Source organism: Sarcophilus harrisii, chromosome 4, assembly GCF_902635505.1.
Source record: "Sarcophilus harrisii chromosome 4, mSarHar1.11, whole genome shotgun sequence".
NCBI classification, from domain to species: Eukaryota; Metazoa; Chordata; class Mammalia; order Dasyuromorphia; family Dasyuridae; genus Sarcophilus; species Sarcophilus harrisii.
The window spans coordinates 28,440,008-28,461,481 of record NC_045429.1 but is presented as its reverse complement, the minus strand read 5'-3'; the positions used below and the strand labels follow the sequence as shown (position 1 = coordinate 28,461,481).

The following is a 21,474-nucleotide window of genomic DNA, read 5'->3' as shown; positions in this document are numbered from 1 at the left end:
ACATACTCTCAAAACCATAGCTCCTGAAGCCCCCACTGATATGTTTCTTTTCATATCAGACCAGAAGTTATATTATTTCAAGCAAAAGATATTTCACTAAACAATGGAACTAAATAAGTGATAATAAGATTTACAGTCCCTCCCCTCCCCCTCAGACACCCAAAGATGCCATTTCCTACAGTTACTGCAACATCTGAGGAGAACACAAGTCTGGAATTACACGATTCTTACACTTGGAACTCCTTGGGGAGTTAAGAGTATAGGTGGGGAGAAAGATATAAATAACACTAACATAATTCAGAGTAGCCAGGCTAATGCTCATAGAAGGGATTTGCCTAACAGGAGAAGATGGAGTGTTGCTGAGGGCTTTGGTGGTCATGGAGGGCTTACTGTTGGAATTGGGGGTTGAATAGTCCTGTCAGGGTAGGCAGGATTTTGATGACATCAGCAGGAGTGGCTGGAGAGAGTGGTAGAATATTCAAGATCTGGACATAGATCCAGGCCTATAAATACAGCGTTCTGGCTTTGTCCTTGTCTCATGATGACCACAGTGACCACAGCAGAGTCCTCCCCCCATCCTTAGCTCCTCCTTACCTCCTAGAACTGGAATCCTTCAGCTCCTCCCCAGGCTTCTAACTATCCAAAGATCTTTCATCCCACACCCTGCAGACCCCTTAGGTTGGTCACTCCTTGTTAGGAAGGCTTTGGAGGTTGATTCTAGTTTTGGCCTGAGGCTAATCCAAGTGTCTGAGAGACTTTCCACTCTTGAAATTTTATAGCTCAACCCACCCAGAAGAAATCTAAGGCTTAGGAAGCATATTGGAAAGTATTGAGTAGGAATGTCCTTAAGTGGTTAACAAGCTTCCCCGTGTACACGTCTATTGATGAGGATCTAACAAGGAAGTTCTCTTTTTGTAAAGGACAAAAATGATCGGAGGTTCTGTCCTATGTCAAGCTGAAGTCTACATCCATAAAACTGCTCCATTTTCATTGGGCTTAATTTTCCAAATGTTTACTATCCTAAAAGCTCCGTCCCTTTCCCTCATTGTTGCCTTAGCAAGATAACACCATATAGGGGAGGGCTTAGGGCAGGAACAGGGATGGTGACAGAGGTTGGGTCAGATAGCCATAAAGACTGGGGCAGAGACTGGCAGAGAGAAAGAGAGTGGGACAGACTTCGAGATAGAAGCAAAAACAAAGACAGAACCAAGCACTGGTTCCCAGAGGCAGACACAGAGGCAGGTACGGGGTATGGCTGAGGCAGGAAGGGATGTAAGGAGAAGCTCCCTTCTTGCTTCTGTTGCTGAGGATCCAGAGTGGGTTTCATAAAATCCCTTACAAAGAGCAAAAGGAGGCCCAATATTTCCTGTTTGAGTGTGGGACTAATGGTCTCCTTTATCTCTGGGAAACTGGGAGAGGATTCTTCCCACCCCCATCCCACCCCACCCCAACCCACACATTTCCTTCCCTCTCCCCCGACTGACGCCTATTCTTGGAAAGGGCTTGTGTTTCACTCTAGGCTCTTGTATGGGTGTAAGTATGAAAGTATATGTGTGTTAGGGGGAGGAGAGGAGGTGTGGGTTTGGTCCCTAAGCACAAAGTCCCTCATTGTTCCCTCACCTGCCTCAGGAAGACCTACCTACTGCCCACAATCCCACAGGCAGAATAGCCACCTTTGGGTGTCAAAGGACAAATCCATTCTCCTGCTCCCATTCAGAACATTGGGGAGGGGGAAGAGAAGGTAGCCAATGTGTGCCCCACCCCATCAATATATAATTTTGGGGGAAGAAAGAAGAGGAAATGTCTCATTGTATCAAGAGTCTCAGAAATGTCAATTAGAGCCAAAACAAGTCTTAAAAGTTCTTTCCAGAGGGAGGCACAGAAGCTCAGGGGGAGAAGGCAGTGAAGAATTCAGTTATACAGGTGAGAGATCTGAGAATGCTTTCCAGGTTCCTGAAGCCTTCCATCCAATGTGTTGTCTTTATGTTGTTGTTCAGTCACTTTTTTCAGTTGGCAGAGACACTGGAATGGTTTGCCATTTCCTTCTCCGGCTCATTTTCCACATGAAGAAACTGAGGCAAGCTGGCTGGGTGAAATGACTTGCCCAGCTAGTAAGTATCTGAAGTCAAGTGAATTCAGGTCTTCCTGACTCCAGGTCTGGTACTCTCTACCAGCTAGCTGCTCCTTTTGCCTTTCTGGTCGATCATAAACAAAGAGTTTCCCAAAGGAAAAGGATTTTGACAGAAAGGGTGATGTGGTGGAGTCAGGTGAATCGGAGGACAGGTTCAAGGACACTTCCTGTGACATGCTTCTGCCCGTCTCAGTTTCCCCAACTGTAAAGAAAGGGGGCTGGGTAAGGTTCCTTAAAGTTGTTACTAAGTTCTAAGCTGTGACACAGGTCCTGAGACCACCTCCACTTTCCTCTAGCCCTCTGGCTTTGCTCCCCTTCCTCTTTCTCCCATCCCTTAACCCTTGGCCCCAGATCTTTCTCAAGACTTTCTAAGGGGATTTACCCTGATGATCTTCTGCACCTCTTCTGAAATCGTCCCTCTTGACTCTTGGGGACCCTTCCCCATCCCTAAGGTGAATCTCAGTCTCCTCCAGTCTTTTCCACCCCAACCTGATCTCAAGATGCTAAGATTCTCAGATTGGGTCCTTCAGATACTGGGGTAGTGTAGATCTTCCTGCACATTATTTGCAATAGGGAGAACATCAGCCCAGAAATTCACCCATAATGGGGATGACAAACAAACGCTCCCTTGCCTGGCTTGGGGGCATATTTGGGACTGTGATGTCCTGGGATTCATTGCTCTGAGTCCCTGAGAAGGCCTTCCCTCCAGGTTTCCTGGCAGCACATGCCTCCCCTCAGCAGGCCCCCTACCTGGTGCTCCCCCCAGGGGCTTCGTCCTGTTGGGTGGCCCCATCCTAGGTCCCTCAGGGGTCAGCCCCTGTTACAGAGATGTGGAAAAGTAGATAGGCACAAAATGTGGAGGCATACCTGCGCTCTCACACATGAGCTCCTCATACATACATCTGGGGCACCCATGCCCAAGACACATGTGACAGACACATACAGGAGGAGGCGTAATTAGACCAACAGTGGCTGGATAATTTCTGATTGGGGGTGGGGAAGGTTGGGCTGGGTCTATTAAGCTGATGGCTGCCGGCCCTAATCCCCTGTGCCAGCCTGGGTGTGTGTGTGTTGGGTGTGGGGTGGGGGGGGATGGGGCCCCGCTGGGCTGTAATTTCACGCTGAAGGGCCTGATGGCGCTTCCCGGGGACTGATCCTTTCTGGATCAGAAAACGCACTTCCCTTTGTTACAGGGGGAAGGGAAGGGGTGTGTGTGCTATTATCTTCTTAACTCTTTGTGTGCCAGTCAAAAGCAGCCCTCCTTTCCTCAGTTCCTGTTACCCTCACCCAAGTCTCCATCTCGGCCTCCATTTGGATCTCCACCCAAGCTCCCTGAGACAGGCAGGTGTAGACCCCACTAGGGATTTCCAGGCCGTTCTCATCCCTCTTCATGGATGACTCTGAATCTTAATGGGGGAGTTTTAGGGTGGAATTGAAGACTCCTGGAGTGTGTGTGTGTGTGTGTGTGAGAGAGAGAGAGAGAGAGACAGAGACAGAGACAGAGAGACACACAAAAAGAGATCTTAGTATATCATCCAGTCCACCTCCCTATTTTATTGTGGCCCAAGAGTGACAATGAGCTGCCCCTAGCACCACATTCCCATCCCTCTGGCTGCAGTTTGAATCTGAGCCGCCCCTTCCCCATTTTCTGTCCCCTCCTCACCTCAGACTTTATCAAGGTTTCAGCTCTTCTGGCCCAATGATTCCAATTCCTGTTCAGCAGGTTCCTGCTGACCAGCAGGGGAAGACCCAAGACGTGTGTGTGTGTGTGTGTGTGTGTGTGTACATGTGTGCGTGAGCGCGTGTGTGTGTGTGACAGCACTCCAGAGAGATAGAATGTGCAAATTGTTCCTACTGTGTTCTCATTGTCTCTCCCACCACTCCCCCTCCTCAGCTCCCACCCCATCCTCCAGCCAAACTTTCCTATCCTGGCCCAGTAGGAAGGGTACTGGATTCCAACAGAGGAAACAGTTTCGAATCCTGTCTTTTGCCCTGACTAGTGAGTTATTTGCGGAGGAAAGCCTCTCCCCACCTCCAAGACTCAGCTTGCCACTGTAAAATGAAGGCGTCCAAGGTGATGGATTTCTAGAGATATTTCCTTATCACTCATTATTCCCTAGAAACGTGTATAATCCACACACTGGATAATTAGCCCAATACCTTCTCCTTCAGGTATTTATACTCTCCTCCAGCCCAGGATCCAGGGTTCAGTCAGTCAATGGCTGCTTCCAGTACCCCAGGACCCATCTCAGCCGAGCATTGGGAAGCTCTGTCTCCCTTTCTCTGTCTCTTTCCAACCCTCCCTCTCCAGTCTCACAGATCTCACCTCATGGAAGACACAGCCCTGCTCTCCCTTTTCTATTTTACCATCAATTCCTCCTCCAATCCGGAACAGGAGAGTATAGGAGGTGGCGGTACCAGGGTTGGCGAAGAGCTCAGAGGTCATGAAATGCAGGACAGGTTGAAGGCACTGGCCATGTTTAGCCTGGAGAAGAGCATTCTGGGGGCTTGAAAGCCATCTTCTAGTATGTGAGAGGCTGTCCTGGCTAGGAAGGTCAGTCTTCATCAGCTGGGCCCCAGAGGGCTGAGCAAAGTGCAGAAGTAGCAGGGAGGCCGGAGGGCAGGAACCCTGCCTGACGCTCAGAGCAGGGCAGGGCCTCTCTGCACGGAGGGGGTCCCCTGCACGGAGGGTCTCTCTAGGGGAGGCTGTAGAGGGATTCCTATGCAGGTTGGGGTGGGATCACGTGCCTTAGCAGACTTTTCTGGTTTTGCTCTTTGGTGACCTGAAAATGTAGAAGGTTAGAGACCAGCGAGACTTGAGAAGGTATAAAAACCAAGATCCTCATGTAATTGTAGGGAAACTGAGGTCCAGAAAAAGGTGGACGATCGGTTGTCCGGAGAACAGAGGCAGCGCCGGGACACTCGAACTCGGGTCTGGGGAGTCTGCTGAGGAGTACTCCCCCCGCCCCCTCCCGCCCTCGGCCCCTCTTCTCCCGGCCTCTCTCCGGCTCTCTGGGGGCTGAGCCGCCGCTCCCTAAAACCCAGGCCCCATTAGGAGAAAGACCCTAACTTTTATTTACACTTCCGAGTCTTAAACACCATTAACAAAAGCCACTTAATTCAATTATATTCCCCTAACCGGTTGTGGCGGCGGCTGAGACGGCGGCCGAGGCGGAGGCGACGGCGGCGGTGGCGGCTCAGCTGCCTCGGCCCCCTCCCCCCCCTGCGCCTCCCCCCCCCCCCCCTCCGCCCCCTCCTCCCGCATTGTCATTGTGTTGAGCTAATGAGGTAAACTCAAGCGCTGGCTGTCCCCCTCGACAGGTTTATGAGAATTTAATAAAGCGTGGCCGGCCCCAAATGAGCTGCCCCCGCGTGCGAGCGAGAGCCAGAGCCAGAGCGAGAGCGAGAGCGCGAGCCAGAGCGAGAGCGCCCAGAGCAGCGAGCCCGCGAAGCGCCGCCCGCCAGGCCGGCCTCCCCGCGCCAGGCCGCCCCGGCCGCGTCAGCGTTTTTTGGCCGCCCCGAGCGGCGGCCTCCCTCCGCCCGGAGCTAGCCACCCCACCCCCGGGGGAGGGGGGGAGGAGCGGGAGGAGGGAAGGGAGGCCCCGGGCCTGCCGCTCCCGCTCCCGGAGTCTCCGGCCAGCGCCTTCCGTAAGCACCGGGCCGAAGAGCGGGGCAGTCCGGCAGGAAGCAAACGCGGACAAAAACACGGTCTCTCCCCCAGCCCCGGCTCTCGCGTTCTAACGGGATAGACGCCCGGGGATCTCCGGAACGCTCCGCTGTGCACGGGAGGCAATCCCCTCCCGAGCGGAAGCCACTGGCAAGAGACCGGCTGAGGCAGAGCCTCCCGCCCGCGACAAGTCGAGATCTGCGTGGAGTCCCGAAGGCAGCCAAGGAAGGCCGGAGGCCGAGGGGAGGAGGGAGAGCATTGGAGTCAGGGAGCACAGTCAGGGCAAAGGCCCGAGATGGGCCCGGCTCAGGTGCCACTGGAACGTTCAGAAAACAGAATGTAGGACAATCCAACACCCACTATGTGTCAGGTATTGGGCTAAGTCCTTATGAATATGATCTCATTTGACGAAGGTGCAATTATTAGCCCCATTTTACAGCTGAAAAAACCGGAGGACTGGGTCTGAAGTCAGATTGGAACTCGGGTCTTCCCTAGGCTCGTCTAAAACTTTGTCTACTGTGTCACCTAGCTGCCTAGGAGTGTAAAAGGGAATCAAATTAAGAAGACTGAAGAGGGAGGGAGGAGCCAGGTGTTGATGAGCTTTAAACGTCAAACAGATGACCTTCTATTTAATCCTGGGGGTAATAAGGGTCAACTTGAGTTGATCAGGGACAATGACATAATATCTACATGTTAGAAAATCAATTTGGATTGGGCTGGGGAGACAGGTGAAAGAGAGAGACTAGTGGACCACTACCCACTAGTCTAAGCTAGAGGTGACAAGAGTTTTCATCAGGGTGAGAAGGGGACACATGTGAGATGCTGTGGAGGAAGAAATGATGTGATTTAGCAACCATGTTAGGTGTTTAGGAGAAAGGATTGTGAGTCTGGGTGACTGGGAAGGCAGTGATGCTTTGGATGATAATTGGAAGAGGGCAGGGTTTGGGGGAAAATAAGGAGAAATGTTTTAGACACTGAATTTGGGGTACCTACTGAACATCCAAATGGAAATGCTCACTCCATAGTTAGAGAGAGAATAGGGCTGCATATATAGATTTGGGAATCAACTGTTCTATGCTCATAACTGAACCTCTGGGATCCAATGAGATCACCAAGTGAGAGAGTGTAGGAGGAAAAGAGAAAAGGGCTCAAGACAGAACCTTGAATCAATGTTCATCATTAGCGGGCATGAGATGGATGAGCAACCAGGGAAGGAAATCAGAAAGAGTGGTTAGATAAATAGAAAAAAAAAACCAGGTGTAAATCAAAGAACCAGTTATTATCCAGCACCTTCAGCTCACTATCTACTGAGGAAATACCTGAGGACGACAAGCAGAGCTCTGTTTCATTGTATTGACCCAAACTCTGACTCCTAGGAACCTTCACACTTTCTTCTGAAATTATCCTCTGGAGAGTCCTCTGCCACATGACAATAAGGTAAAAAGCTCTTATGGACTCCAAACCTTTTCCTTTCTTCAACCCTCCCAAAGCCATGGTTTCCAGGCCTACCATATTCTGGTCTTTCCAGATCCTTGGTGAGCTCTCTAAAACCCAGTGGGGGAACTGCATGCACTCAACTCAGCTGGGCTGGGCAAGAAAAGAAGGAAATCTTGGCATGGCGGTAGGAAAGGGGCTTCCATCTTGGATCTCCTGGGATGCTAAGGTCCTCAGTCCTACCTGGTAGTGCACTGGGAGTGCACCCAGAAACTTGGGGGCCGGGACTCTGGTGAATTGGAAGCTCTCCTTTCACTTGTGAAAGGCTATTTGTTTCTGGTTTTCAGGATGACTCCCCTTTTACCCATATGCAAATCATGAAGGGAATGTGTTGCCTTCTTCAGGGCTCTTTTCTTAGATTCCCAGAATTCCAAAGCTTATTTGGTTCTATGCCTCCATTGAGAACAGTCCTTGAAAGGCAAAAGCTCACACAATGTGTTATTGACAGAGCAGGACCAGAATTAGAACCTAGGTCTCCTGCCCACATGATCTCCAGTATTTGGAACTAATTAACACTTTCTCTCTGTCTCTGTCTCTCTCCTCTTTTTCTCCCTCTTCTCACTCTTTCTGTCTCTATTTTTCCTTCTCCTCCTTTTCTTCTTCTTCTCCTCCTCCTCCTTCTCCTCCTCCTCCCTCTTCTCCTCCTCTTCCTCCTCCTCCTTTTTCTCTTCCTTCTTCTCCACCTTTTCCTCCTCCTCCTCCTTTATCTGCTTCTGTCTGTCTCTTTCATCACAACTTGTAGGGCTTAGAGCTGGAAAGGATCTAAGAGACCTCCTCTTCCAAACCATTCCTTTTACAGAAGACAAAGCTTGAGTCCCAGGGAAGGGGTGGGCCCCAAAGTTGGACAGCAGATGAGGTGGAATTCAAACCCACATCTTCAGATGTCAGATTTATCCTTCCCCCGAATGCCATATTCTCAGTGGACAAGTTTCATGCTCTGTGCTTCCTTCATATCCTGACTCCAGGCTGCCCTCTTGGCCTTTCTGCCCTCCTCAGCCTTCACTTTCCTTTCCTTCATAAACCACCACCAGTCAGCCCCCGGAGTCCAGACCCCACTTAGCCATTGGCATTTATTTCATTCTTCTCCAAAGGTGTCCAGGTGATCGTGCTCATTTTACCCCAAGTTGGAAATCCCTTCTTCCTGTCCTCAGGAGCTTGGAGCTGAGCCTGGCCAAGCCCAGCCGAGGATTCAACCCCTAGGGCTCTCTAGCCTTGAAAGATTCATGAGCTTTCCCGTTGACATCTCCTTCCCCACGAAACTGTGCTCTTCCAAGAGCAATGTAGACTCTCCCAGATTTTGTTCTGGACAGTATGCTTTGTGGCACAGAGCAGGGGCCCTGGAATCAAAGATGCTGGGCTTGATTTCCATCTCTGATCCTTCCTCCGTGGTCATTTTTATGATTACCTCTCTGACCCTCACTTTTCGGTATGATGAAAGGGTGGGGATAGCTGGTTTCTGGGGCCCTCACCAGGATCTGATAGCTGGGTGACCTGGGCCAAGGATTTTCTCTTTTTTGGATCTTCATTTTCCTCATCTGTAAAATGTGAAAATTGGATTGATTTTTAAGATAACATTCAATAGTTCCATGAGTCCTCCATGGCTTTTGTTTCTGTTATTTATTTATTTATTTATTTATTTTTGCTTTTAGAAAGCTACATCAATGGAATTGAACGCTGTTCCAAATCATACTAGATAATTTACAGCATAGATTTGGCAGTGAATATCTTTATAATTAAAAAAAAAATTCAGAGGATTCTTCCTCCCAGGTAAAAGTTACACTTTGGTGACGGTCTTCTCTGAGCAGACCAAGAACAGCCTTGTGGTTAGCCTATGAGTAGAATTAGGGCTCAGTTTTTGTTCAGAGTTTGGTTTAGGCTTCCTGGGACCAGGGTCAGGATTTAGTTTCAGTCTGGGATTTGGGGAGATTTACTAAATTTTTTTCAGAATTGGAATAGACCCCAGAGACCATTTGGTCCAACCTATGTCTGAACAAGAATTCCCCCTCACCACGAAGTTCCCACAAGTGGTCCTCCCACCAACAGCTCTAGGGAGAAGTGCTCCACCTCCCTCCAGGGGCTGCCCCTTCCATTCTGGCACAGCACTCATTGTTAGGAAGTTTTCCTGACTATACTCAAGGGGTTATCAAACCGTGAGACCCTTTGACCCAGCAGTGTTACTAACCGGGCATATCCCAAAGAGATCTTAAAGGAGGGAAAGGGACCCACATGTGCAAGAATGTTTGTGGCAAGAAACTGGAAGCTGAGTGGATGCCCATCGGCTGGAGAACGGCTGAACAAATTATGGGATATAAATGTGATGGAATATTATTGTTTTATAAGAAATGAGCAGCAGGATGATTTCAGAAAGGCCTGGAGAGACTTACATGAACTGATGCTGAGTGAAATGAGCAGAACCAGGAGATCATGGTACACGGCAAAAAAAAAAGACCATACAATGATCAACTCTGACGGACGTGACTCTTCAACAATAAGAGGATTCAAACCAGTTCCAATGGTTCAGTCATGAAGAGAATCAGCTGCACCCAGAGAGAGGACTGGGGAAGCTGAGAGTGGACCGCAACAGAGCATTTTCACTCTTACTGTTGTTGTTTGCGTGCATTTTATTTTCTGCCTCACTTTTCCTTTTTGATCTGATTTTCCTTGTGCAGCAGGATAACTGTATAAATATGTACACATATATGGGATTTAACATGTACTTTAGCATATTTAAATGTATGGGACTGCCTGCCATCTAGGGGAGGGGGTGGGGAGGAGGAGGGGGAAATTTGGAACAGGATTTTGCAAGGGTCAATCTGTCCCCCATCTGTTTTTTAAATAAAGAAATAAATTTTAAAAAAATTTCCTGTACTTTCCCTTTTTAACCCCTTCTGGGATTAGAAAAGACAATTCCCCCAGCCTTTTTTAAATAAAAGCTTTTTCCTCCCACCCCGCCCCTCCCCCGCCCTCCCTCCCCGCCGCCCCTCCCCCCCCTCGAAGCCTCCCATCTGAGCACCCCCAGGGCCCGGGCTCACCCCCTCCCCCCCAGCCCCCCCCAAAACCCACAACCGGGCCGGGCCCCCCCCTCCCCCCGCCTCCGGGCCCCGGGCCTCCCGGCCGGCCCTGGGCCCATTGGGTCCCCTACGCCCCTGGAGGGCAGTACGGGCCCGGGCTAGGTTAACTTGGGCCCCCTTGAAGGTTTTTCAAAGGAGAAACTGGCCCCACTGGCGGCCTTTCGTTTCCTTTTAGACCCCTCCGGGCATTCCAACCCAATCAAGGGCCGCCCCTGCCCCCTGCCTGGGCCCCGTCCTGGCCCCCCCCGTCCCTAGCCCCCCCCGTCCTGGGCCCCTCCCCTTCTGGGCCCCCCCCCTTAAACTGCCCCCCCGCCGTTCTCCCCGGACCCGGGCCTGGGGGGGCCTGCTTGACGGCATCCTTTCCTTCCCCCCGGGAAGGGTGCCCCCCGGCCCGATTTTGTACCGGGGGAGAGGCAAGTGCTAACTGGGCAGCGCGGGTTCTCTCAGGCTGTTTGATGGGATAATTCGGAACCGGCCCCGTCCTGCCCACGTCCCGTCAGTCAGGAGGCCCCCCCCCCCCGGCCGCTGCCCCGTTCCCCTTCCCCCCCCCTTCCCCCCCCTCCCCCCCCTCCCCGGGCCCTCCCTTTCCCTTTCCCCCTGGGGTCCAAGACAAAGTCGGGAAATGCGCAGGGGAAGGACCGGGCTCCCGGCAAGCAAGTAACCGGGCTCACCGCGCAGTCAGGCCGCCAGGGGGCGCACTGCACAGCGCCCTGCGCTGGAATCCGAGTCGGAAAGGTCTGGAAAGCAGCGGACGCTGCGCCGAGCGCTGGGGATGCAGATGGAGGCGAGGACTCTGCCCCTCAAATGACAGCGGTGGCGGGAGGTCACCGGGGCCGGAAGCAGCCGCGGCAGCGGCTCCCGCATCACAGGCTGGCTGCCGGCCGGGGCCTGGGGCAGCATCGAGAACCTTCGCTAATGTGGCCAAAGAGGGAGAGACGCTGACTGGGGGCGTGTGCGGGGGCGGGCCGGGCAGGAAATCATGTTTAATGGGGAAAAGGGAAAAGGAGGGGAGGGAGACAAGACAGTAGAGACAGAGACATGAGACAGAGACAAAGACAGGAAGGAGACAGGACAGGAAGGACAGAGACAGGGGGAGACAGGAACAGGAGAGAAGAGAGGGCAAGAGACAGGACAGAGAAGAAGGAGACAGAGAGGACAGGGACAGAGACAGGAGGGAGAGACAGAGACAGGAGAGAAGAGACAGAACGTGGAGAAGACAGTGAGGGAGACGAGACAGGAGACAGGAAAGAGAGAAAGACAGGAGAGCGCAGTGAGAGACAGAGACGAGAAGGAGAGAGAAGGACGAGACAGGAGAGACAGAGACAGAGGGGAAAGACAGGAGGAGACAGAGACAGGGAGACAGAGACGAGAAAAGAAGGAACGAGACAGGAAGAAGGCAGAGACGGGGAAACAGAGGAAGAGACTGAGGGGAGACAGAGAGAGAAGAGACAGAGAGACAGAGACAGGGGAAGGAGAAAGAGACAGTGGAAACAGGGGCAGAGAGAAGAGAGAGGCAGAGAAAAAGAGAAGAGAAGGAGAGACAGGACAGAGAAGAGGGAAGAGAGAAGAAGGGAAGGAAGAAAGGAGAGAAGGAAAGGGGGAGACAGAAAAGCAGGGAGAGGGGGAAGAGAGAAACCCAGTTAAAGCAGCAAACCAACATTTAACCCCCAAAAGAACACATTTACCCTTTTTCCCCCCCCCCCCCCCCTTTTCCCCCCCCCCCCTTTTCCCCCCCCCCCCCCCTTTTTCCCCCCCCTTTTTCCCCCCCCCCCTTTTTCCCCCCCTTTTTCCCACCCTCCTTTTCCCCAGACAACAAACCAACCAAAAACTTTAAGACAAAAAGAAAAAAAAATTTAAACGAGAAAACCAACTTGGGCAAACATTACCCCAAGAACAAATGAGGAACAGAAGTAGAAGGGCAAAAGGCGGAGAAAGGGAACAAGTAGGCAGGAAGAGGAAATGAAAACCCGCAAACGGTAAAACCACTGGGAGCCAGCGGGCCCAAAGGGAAGAAAATTTTTTTTTCTTTTTTTTTTTCTGAGAAAATTGGGGTTAAATGACAGCCAGGAAATGTTAAATGTCTGAGGTCAGATTTGAACTGGGGTCCTCCTGACTTCAGGGATGGTGCTCTATCCACTACACCAACTAACTACCCCTGGAAAGGATATTCTTGAACCAAATGTCTAAAAGAAAACAGCAAGGGGTCCCCAAGTTCATGTCACATCAGAATCAGCCTGGGGATGTTTAACCTGAAGCAGATTTGAGGGAAACATAATTATTTTCTTCAAGAAAATTCTTCAAGAAAAAATAGATTTAGTCTGCCTGGTCTTAGAGGGCAGAACAAGAAGCAATGGGTAGAAGTTGCAAAAAATAAAAAAAAAAATAAAAAAAAATTTAGGCTTGAGATCAGGAAAAAAATTTCCTAAAAAGTAGAGCTAGCGTAGCTATTTAAAGCCTCCAGATATGTGGTGAATCCATGTGCTCAGTCAATCTCATTGTCCCTTTCTTGATTCAGAGAGGTGTCCACATCTCAATAATGAAACAGATTACCTCTGGAGTCATGGTGTGCTTTCTTCCCCACTAGATGTCTTCAAGCTGGATTCTGTGGCAAATGGGATTCTTTCCAACTGTGAAATTTTCTGATTCCATGTATAGTAAGTCCTCTGCATTGCTCCCCCAATTTGCTTTTGAGCTCATGGGTCCTATCTCTAGGCAGCGGCTATTAACTCCCATTCTAGGAGTAACTCTATGACTCAGTATAGCTTATGAACTTCACCGGTGTACTTTTCATGAGTTATTATCCAAAGGCTTTCTGAGAGAAGGAGGGATATAGGGGAAAATGTTGGAGATGTAAATCAAAATATTAAGAAAATTTATTTTTAAAAAACCAGTAGACAAAATTGCTATTAATTAGAGAAATGTAAGTTAAAACAACTCTGAAGTACCACCTTACACTTATCAGATTGGTTAAGTTGGTAATAAATATTGAAGGGGATATGAGAAAACTGGGACACTAATGCATTGCTGGTGGAGTTGTGAAATGATCCAACCATTCTGAAGAATAATTTAAAACTATGCCCAAAGGATTATAAAACTGTCTGTACCCTTTGGTCCAGCAGTGTTCCTACTGGGTCTGTATCCTAAAGAAACCTCAAAAGAGGAAAAAGGACTCATATGTGCAAAAAATGTTTGTAGCAGCTCTTTTTGTGGTGGCAAAGAATTGGAAAATGAGTGAATGTCCATCAACTGGGGCGTGGGTGAATAAGTTATGGTATATGAAAGTAATGGAATATTATTGTTCTAAAAAAATGACGAATAAGCTGGTTTTAGAAAAGATCTGAAAGATTTACATGAACTGATGCCAAGTGACACAAGCAGAACCAGGAAAACATTGTACATAACAACAAAAAGATTGTGTGATGATCAACTACGATAGACTTGGCTCTTCTCAGAAATTCAGTGATCCAAGGCAATCCCACTAAACTTTGGACAGAAAATGACATCTTCATCCAGAGAAAGCACTATGGGGACTCAATGTGGATTAACACATACTATTTTTACCTTTTTTTTTGCCTTGTGTTTTTTTTCCTTTTGTTTTGATTTTTCTCTCCCAACATGACTTATATGGAAATATGTAAAAAATGCACATAAAACCTAAACATTAAAAAAAACCCAATAGACATATTTGACTCTTAGAAAAGGTGTTTACTAGTACAGTGTTAAAAACTGAAAGATTAAAACATTTCCCTTATAAACCAGGGACACATTCTTCCACAAATACACATGATTTTCATTGAAACAATAGGCTCCAAATCAGTACAATGGCAGTGAGGCACAGGTGTAGAATGCATGAGTGATAAAAAATAACCTGGAAATCCTTTCTTCCTAAAGTTCTTTTTTGATGAGTTGCTCGGTTAAGTTTCCTGGATACGCTTCTCTCCAAAGTCAGCTCTCTTCTCTGCTGCCAGGAATCCTTTTCCTCAAAGCTACTTCTTCCCTCTCTATATTCTTGTCTGTCTGGGAATGCTAGTATCTGTTCCTTGCCGGAGGCGATGTCTTCTCCTGGTCAAGTAATTTCCTTTCAAAATAACTTGGTGGAGGAGAGAAAAATTCATTCCTTCTGTCTTCAAGAGTCTCATTCATAGGCAGCTCCCTACTCTGTTTCCAACTCTCCATCTCACTAATAGGCAGAATTGTGGTAACTTTTTGCTTAGGCAACCTCATTATTCCCTTCTTGATTCAATCTGAGAAGCATTCATATTTCATCCAAGGGTCACAGGGTGTTATACTTGATTAACGCTTAATCCTCATTGATATATGACTAAATCCTATACATTCTATCAGCTATTTTCTGAGTTGGGGTGGGAGTCAGTCTCCTTCCTTATGCATGAGCAGAAATAGTTTTTTAGCTCCTCTACCTTCTCAGCTATGCTAGTGGAGTTTTTCCTTTGTCCTCCATACTTACTGAAATCTCTGGTTCTCAGTGGTGATTCCTACTAATCCTTGTTGCAATTTCCCAGTATTTTTGTTATGTGGGGGGCTCTTGAGGAAATCCTTTTATAATAATATTTTCTTTCCTTTTTTTCAAGCTATATGACACACTTACTTAGGTTCTTTTGATTTACACAAGTATATTCTTTGAATCTGGATCCCTTAAGATGGGTGTTCTTTGAGGTCTTAACCTAGCTACCTTCCCTTATGCACTCTCCTTCATTTCCATAGCTTCAGCTAGCCCCAATCTCTCTTAGGAATATCAGTCCCCTGTCTCTACTTACCTCTTGGAAATCAGTGCCATCTGGATTTTTCCTCAGTTTCTCAAACTCAACATGGTCTGAGTTGAGTTCATTATCTTGCCTTGAACTATTTTCTCCTTCTAATATCATAATTTCTGTCTGTGGCACCAACATTAACCAATCTCCCACATTAAACCCAAACCAAAGCAAGCCCTGGGGTTTACCTTTGACTCTTCTCCCTCTATTTCATACAGTTTTAACCATGAGAGCCTTTCGCTTGCAAACACATGAATACATTCATGGTGAGTAACAGGAGAGAGACCCAGAATCATCCTGATGATTATATATTCCATTCAATATCTGCTTAATGGAAATGTCAAGCTCTTTATGGTTTTCACAGAACTGGCAAGATCCACCTCCTCTCTCCACCCCCACTTGCCGAAACACTCTGTGTGTAGATTTGTTGGATTAGTCTCTTGATTCAGCTTCCACCTACTGGAAGATGATGCTTTTTTCCCTTGTTTAATTATAATAGGCCCCCATCATATGAGTTTGGTATAATGGAAAAGGGATACATGCATGGTTTCAATATTTATAGTTCTTTCTCATAACTAAAGGAGCAAAAAGAATAAAATAAAAGATATTTAGAACAACTAGCTGATAGGCTGCATAAATGTAGCTCTTCCCAGCCTGAGGTGGTCCAGGCTATAGGGAGGCCCAAATCTCACAAGTCACAGGGACATAGTTCAAATGCTCAGACTCAGATCGCCCCATCAGTGTCTCCTCCTAGAAGTTCTCAAGCATTCCTAATAATATCTCATTTGCAGCCTTTCGGAAAGTCAATATCATTCATTCGAGGGAGCTCAGGATCCAAGAAACTGATTCTTCTTCTGCACTGATTTTCCTCACTCTTTTCTCTGTTTGTGGCTGAGATCTCAGCCCCCAACTTGCACCTGCTCTCCCAGAGGGCCGACTCCTCAAACAGACTGAATAGAACTCTTGAGTTAAGCCTTGAGATTTGTTCATGACTTCTCAGAAGAAAAATTAAGTCATTCATCTCTTTTGTCTTTGAAGTCTCTTCAGTCATGCTAGTTGTGTTCTATATCATTTCTATGCCGGGCCTGTTAGTTCTTTTCTTACCTTTCTCAAAAGCAGAAGCTTGGTGGGCAGGGCCTGTGGATTTATGGCAAATCCCACTCACTCTGATGCCTTCCTTGACATCACGGAGGAAAGCAAGGAGAGTATCCCACAAATCTAACTCTTAGAGATGTCATCTCTGTAACATCTCTCAGAACTTCCCCACACCCATCACTCTCCACTCCCAAGGCTTCCACCCTGGAAGCCCTCAGAAGCATTCGCTTGAACTATATCAGCAATCTCCTAACTGGGCTGCTTCAGTCCCTCCTGTCATCCACCCTTCATGCCTGGCCAGATTAATCTCATGCATAGATCACAATCTATGTCAGAATTCTTTCCTCAAAACTCGCCAGCGGCTTCCTATCATCCAAGTGCAAACTCCTCTGTTTAACTTTCAAAGCCTTCCTCGGTTGGACACTTCACTTTGTTTCAGCCTTACCCTGGCGTATTCCTTGCTACAGACTCCACTCTTTGGACAAACTAGACTGTTCTCTGATCTGGAACCTGCTTTAGGCTGCTCTTTGCTCGTGATCTGTTCCTCTGTCTGGAATATCCTCCTTTCTTCTTCTTCATAAATTGAATCTCTAACTCTTCTTTAGGTCCCAACTGGAACGTCCCCCTCCAGGAAGTCTGCCACAGCTCTTCCTGGCTGGCAACCACCTCGAGATCTCATATGGAATTTTGTTTTGTATCTCTAATGCATTTGCTGTTAAATATTGCATCTTCCCCACCTCTGTGCATTTGCTCATGTCATTCTCCAATTCAGAACTACATGTGCTCCTCATCCCTGCCCGTCAAAATCCTTCTCTTCTTTTAGGCTCACGTCAGGTGCTGCTTCCTTTCTAGAGCTTTCCCTAGTTTTGCTTACTGAATGGCTTTCCTTTTTCCTTGGCTATTCCTGAAACCCTTTCTCTTCTTTGTCTCCTTCTTTGGCTGGAACTCATCACCATTATGCAGAGACAGCCTGTGTCATGGCTGACAGCTAGGAGTGAGCTACCTCTCCCTCCAGTTCCAGCCTCCCAGCATCCACTTCCACAACAGCGTTGAATGCAGTCTTAAAACGTTTGAACAAATGCACTTTACAAAATTTTGTCAAGTAAGAGATGGAAAAGAGACCTGAGCATTTTGCTCATCCCAGGAAAAGAAGAGGGAGTGAGAAAATGGCAGGTGAGAAACAGCAGCAAGAAGCTGACCCAGAAGACTAAAGAAGGCAGATAGAGGTCTGCTTTAGCCAGTCAGAATCCCAGACTCTCAGGGGTGGAGGGCTCTCTGAGGCATACAGCCCAAGTCTGAATTGAACAAGAAACCCCTCTAGTGCATACCCAATTAACAACCCCCCAGCTTCAGCTTGAAGACATTCAAGGAGAGGGAATGCCCTGTAACCTATGGGGCTGCCACAGTTGGATTTGGCGGCTCCCATTGTTACAAGTCTATCCTAATTTTCAGCCTCAGTTGACCTCTCCAGCTTCCCCTTGACTTCTGGTTCTTTCCTCTGAGATTGAGCAGAACAAAATTAATTTCTCCTGTTCAGGACAGATCTTCAGATACTTGAAGACAAGTCTCTTGTCCCTCCTCAAGGCTTCTCATGCTGATTGTTCCTTCAGCCGTTATTCCAATGTTTTCTGTAGGGTCTCTTCCCCTCTGGTTGCAACCCCTTCATTCTTGTGCTCTTCTCCCTCCTCTTCCTTGCACCCTTCCGATTCCTCCTCTCCCCGACCCCTGCTCGAGAGAAGAGAGTGTGAGAAGGGCTTAGAAGTCAGGGAAGGGAGGAGGGAAGGTTGCGCTATTCCAGGGATCAGCGAGTTGGGCCAGGGAGGGCCTTAATAGTTTTATAAAGGAGGACTGCCTCCATTGGGAGGAAGAAGAAAGGGAGATGATTCTGAGAAGGAACAGAGATCCCTAAGGGTCCAGGAAACACAACTTCCTTGACGGCGGGGCCCCAATGGCAGGGTGACCGCCAAGATCCCCAGATTCACTGGGATCCACTGGCCAGCTGGAAAGACACATAGATCTGTTCAGGGATCAATAAAGAAGCTTCAGGACACAGGGTCTGGCAGGTAAGGTCATGGACCCCCCAGCTGTGCCAGGGGAAGTGACAATTCATCGTGGTAGAGCAGTGGGCAGTCCCCTCCCCCACAAAGCAGCTTGTAGGATTCACAGAACAATCAATGAGATCCATGGATCTGCTCCGAAGAGGGAGGGAAAACTCAAAGCTGTGACCCATGGGTCACTCATTCATAGACTAAGAGACCCTCCCAATCGATGGGAGGCAGGGGTTATTAGACAAAGATGAAGAGCCGGATGCAAATCAATGGCCACAGAGGAATTGAAACGAGCATATCCACAGACTCTGATGGAGATGGATCCATGCAGTTATTAGCAGACTGGCAGAGGCAGAGGGGCCCCAGACTTGGGTGAGATCAGTAGTCAGAAACCTGGACTCAATTTCTCTGTGCAGATGGGACCACGGGTCCCCCATTTCCCTGTAGAACAATTGCACTGGAGCTGATGGGTGAAGATGACCGAGGATTGTGTGTGGTAGATGTGACAATATTCTCTAAGAATGTCTCTATGTACGCAGAAAAGTTTGTGTGGGTTTAACTCCTTCCCAGGCTCTGAAGATCCCTTCCTCCAGGAAGCCTTCCAGGATCCTTACTCCAAGATAACTGTCCTCCCCCTGGGATTTCAGGCAGTACTCACTGTGTGACCTACAACTGCAGCTGGTCTTTTTGCTGGCATCATAAAAGGATCTGGCACTGGATGTGACCCTATCAGCTACCAATTTACAGAGGAGAAAACAGATCGAAAGGGAAAAGGCTTTGAAGACAAGACTCTCGGCCCTCAAGGCTTCTCCTTTTGCAGCTAAATGGTCTTCAGCAATGCTTTCTGTAGGTAACGGTGTCCAGAGTCTTCTGATCCTCAAGCCTGGTGTCTTTGTCTCTCATCAGGCTGCCTCAGAGAGACAGGAAAAAGTTTTTGGGTCCAGTCTCTCTGCCTTTAAGCAGAGGAAGGAATAAGGGAAAGGAGGGGACTCGCTTTATACAGATTCAGCCAGGGACAAGTAGTAAATAGTAGTGTAAGTTTCGAACCCACGTCTGGAGGTTCCCAAATAGTCCTAAATCACCAGACCACGTGGTCCCCCTGTTTCCTCTCTGGGTTTCCAGGTCACTTCACCTCCCACCCCCGACATCCTTGGAGGACCCTCTGTACAACAACTCCTTGTCAAAGTGCAGTTGGTATGTTCCCTAGGGTGGCCCTAGGAGGTGGAGAGCTCCTGAGGCAGGTTCAGCTGGACTCCCTCTGTCCCGGGTGCATCACTGGCTCCCACAGGCTCCTCAGGTTCCAGGGTGAAGAGGCCACAGGTCCGAGGACCCCCTTCGGGGGCAGGGCTGGAGCGGCGGGAGGAGGCAGGGGACGGAATGGGGCTCAGTTGCACAGCCGTGGTGTCTTGGACCGTGTGTTCACTGGTCTCCATCTCAAACGTGGCCCGGCCTAACCGACCAGGCCCTGGCTGACTGCCTGCCTTGGCGTGGCGAGCCCCCGGAGCGGGCGGCCGGCGGCTACAGATGCAGCAGGCCCCGAAGAAGCCCAGAGCCAGCACGAGCAGGACCGGGCCTATGATGATGGGCGGGTTGTGGCCCGGCAGGAAGGTGGCAAAGGCCCCCACCAGGGTGATGTTGATGCCCGCAAGCATGATGCAGAGGCCACAAGCACAGCACAGTGCAGGGGAGGGGAGACCGGCTGGGCGGGTTTTCCTCAGCACACTGGGGGCCTGAGTGCCCAAGCTCTTCTCCCCGGCCATTGTCCTGGGACCACCAGTCACACATCAAGGCTCTTCCTGCCCTTCCAAGGCCAGGGGCTGAGGGGCTCCTGCAGGGAGATGGGGAAAATCATAGGATCACACAAAGATAGTAGGAACCTCCAGACTATTCAGACTATCTATTCTACCCTTTTTTACATCATGGATGCTTTAGGCAGCATAGCAAAGCCTGTACTCAGTATAACATTTTTATTTGTTTGTTGTTTTAAAAACTTTTTATTTTTAAAACATACATGGATAATTTTCCACATTCACCCTTGAAAAACCTTGTATTCCAATTTTTTCTTTCTCTCCCTCCTCCCCTAGATGGCAAATAATTCAATATATGTTAAATATGTGCAGTTCTTCTATATGTACTTCCACAATTATGCTGCACAAGAAGAATCAGATCATAAAAATGACAATACTATCTAAATTATTCTACTTATTTAGTGCCATACCAATCAAACTTATTTTGCAAAAAGAAGATTTTATTTTGCAGATTATTTTGCAGATCTAGGAAAAAATAGTAACAAAGTTCGTCTGGAAGAACAAAAGGTCAAGAATTTCAAAGGAATTAATGGGAAAAAAAGCCAGTGAAGGTCCCTAGCTCTGCCAGACCTAAAACTATATTATAAAGCAGCGGTCATTAAAACCATTTGGTACTGGCTAAGAAACAGAGTAGTTGATCAGTGGAATAGGTTCAGTTTATAGGACAAAATAGGCAGTAACTATAGCAATCTAGTGTTTGACAAACTCAAAGACCCCAACTTTTGGGATGTGAACTCACTATCTGACAAAAAATTTTGGGAAAATTGAAAACTAGTATGGAAGAAATTAGGGCTTGACCCACACCTAATACCACATACCAAGATAAGATTTATTTATTTTTTTTTTCACATGAAACTGCAAATTTATTATGTACAACTTGCTATTCCTTTTAAATATATAATAGTTATCATGTAACTTTATTTTCCTTTTTTATTCCTTTTTTACTCTGTCCTAGAGATAGCTACTATTAGGCACAAATTGGATGTATGTGTTTGTGTATACAATATACATATGCATATATTTATATATATATGTGTGGGTATGTATATATACATACATGTACACATATGTAAAATCATTCTATCCATGTCTTTTTAGAATTGTTTTTTTTTTTTTTTTTTAATAGCCTTTAATTTACAGGATATATACATGGGTAACTTTACAGCATTAACAATTGCCAAACCTCTTGTTCCAATTTTTCACCTCTTACCCCCCCCCACCCCCTCCCCTAGATGGCAGGATGACCAGTAGATGTTAAATATATTAAAATATAACTTAGATACACAATAAGTATACATGACCAAAACATTATTTTGCTGTACAAAAAGAATCAGACTCTGAATTATTGTACAATTAGCTTGTGAAGGAAATCAAAGATGCAGGTGTGCATA

The 21,474-nt window shown here is 47.9% G+C and overlaps 1 protein-coding gene across 1 annotated transcript; it reads right to left on the bottom strand.

Moving 5' to 3' along the window:
• Positions 1-14,055: 14,055 nt before the first annotated feature.
• TMEM275 (transmembrane protein 275) lies at positions 14,056-20,096 on the bottom strand. The gene has a single exon (XM_031969185.1). The coding sequence runs from the start codon at positions 20,033-20,035 to the stop codon at positions 19,490-19,492; it is 546 nt and encodes a 181-aa protein (XP_031825045.1). The 5' UTR covers positions 20,036-20,096; the 3' UTR covers positions 14,056-19,489.
• Positions 20,097-21,474: the final 1,378 nt, after the last annotated feature.

Bases quoted from the DNA above. Each gene is read 5' to 3' on its own strand.
- TMEM275 (XM_031969185.1), bottom strand. From the start codon at position 20,035: ATGGCCGGGGAGAAGAGCTTGGGCACTCAGGCCCCCAGTGTGCTGAGG.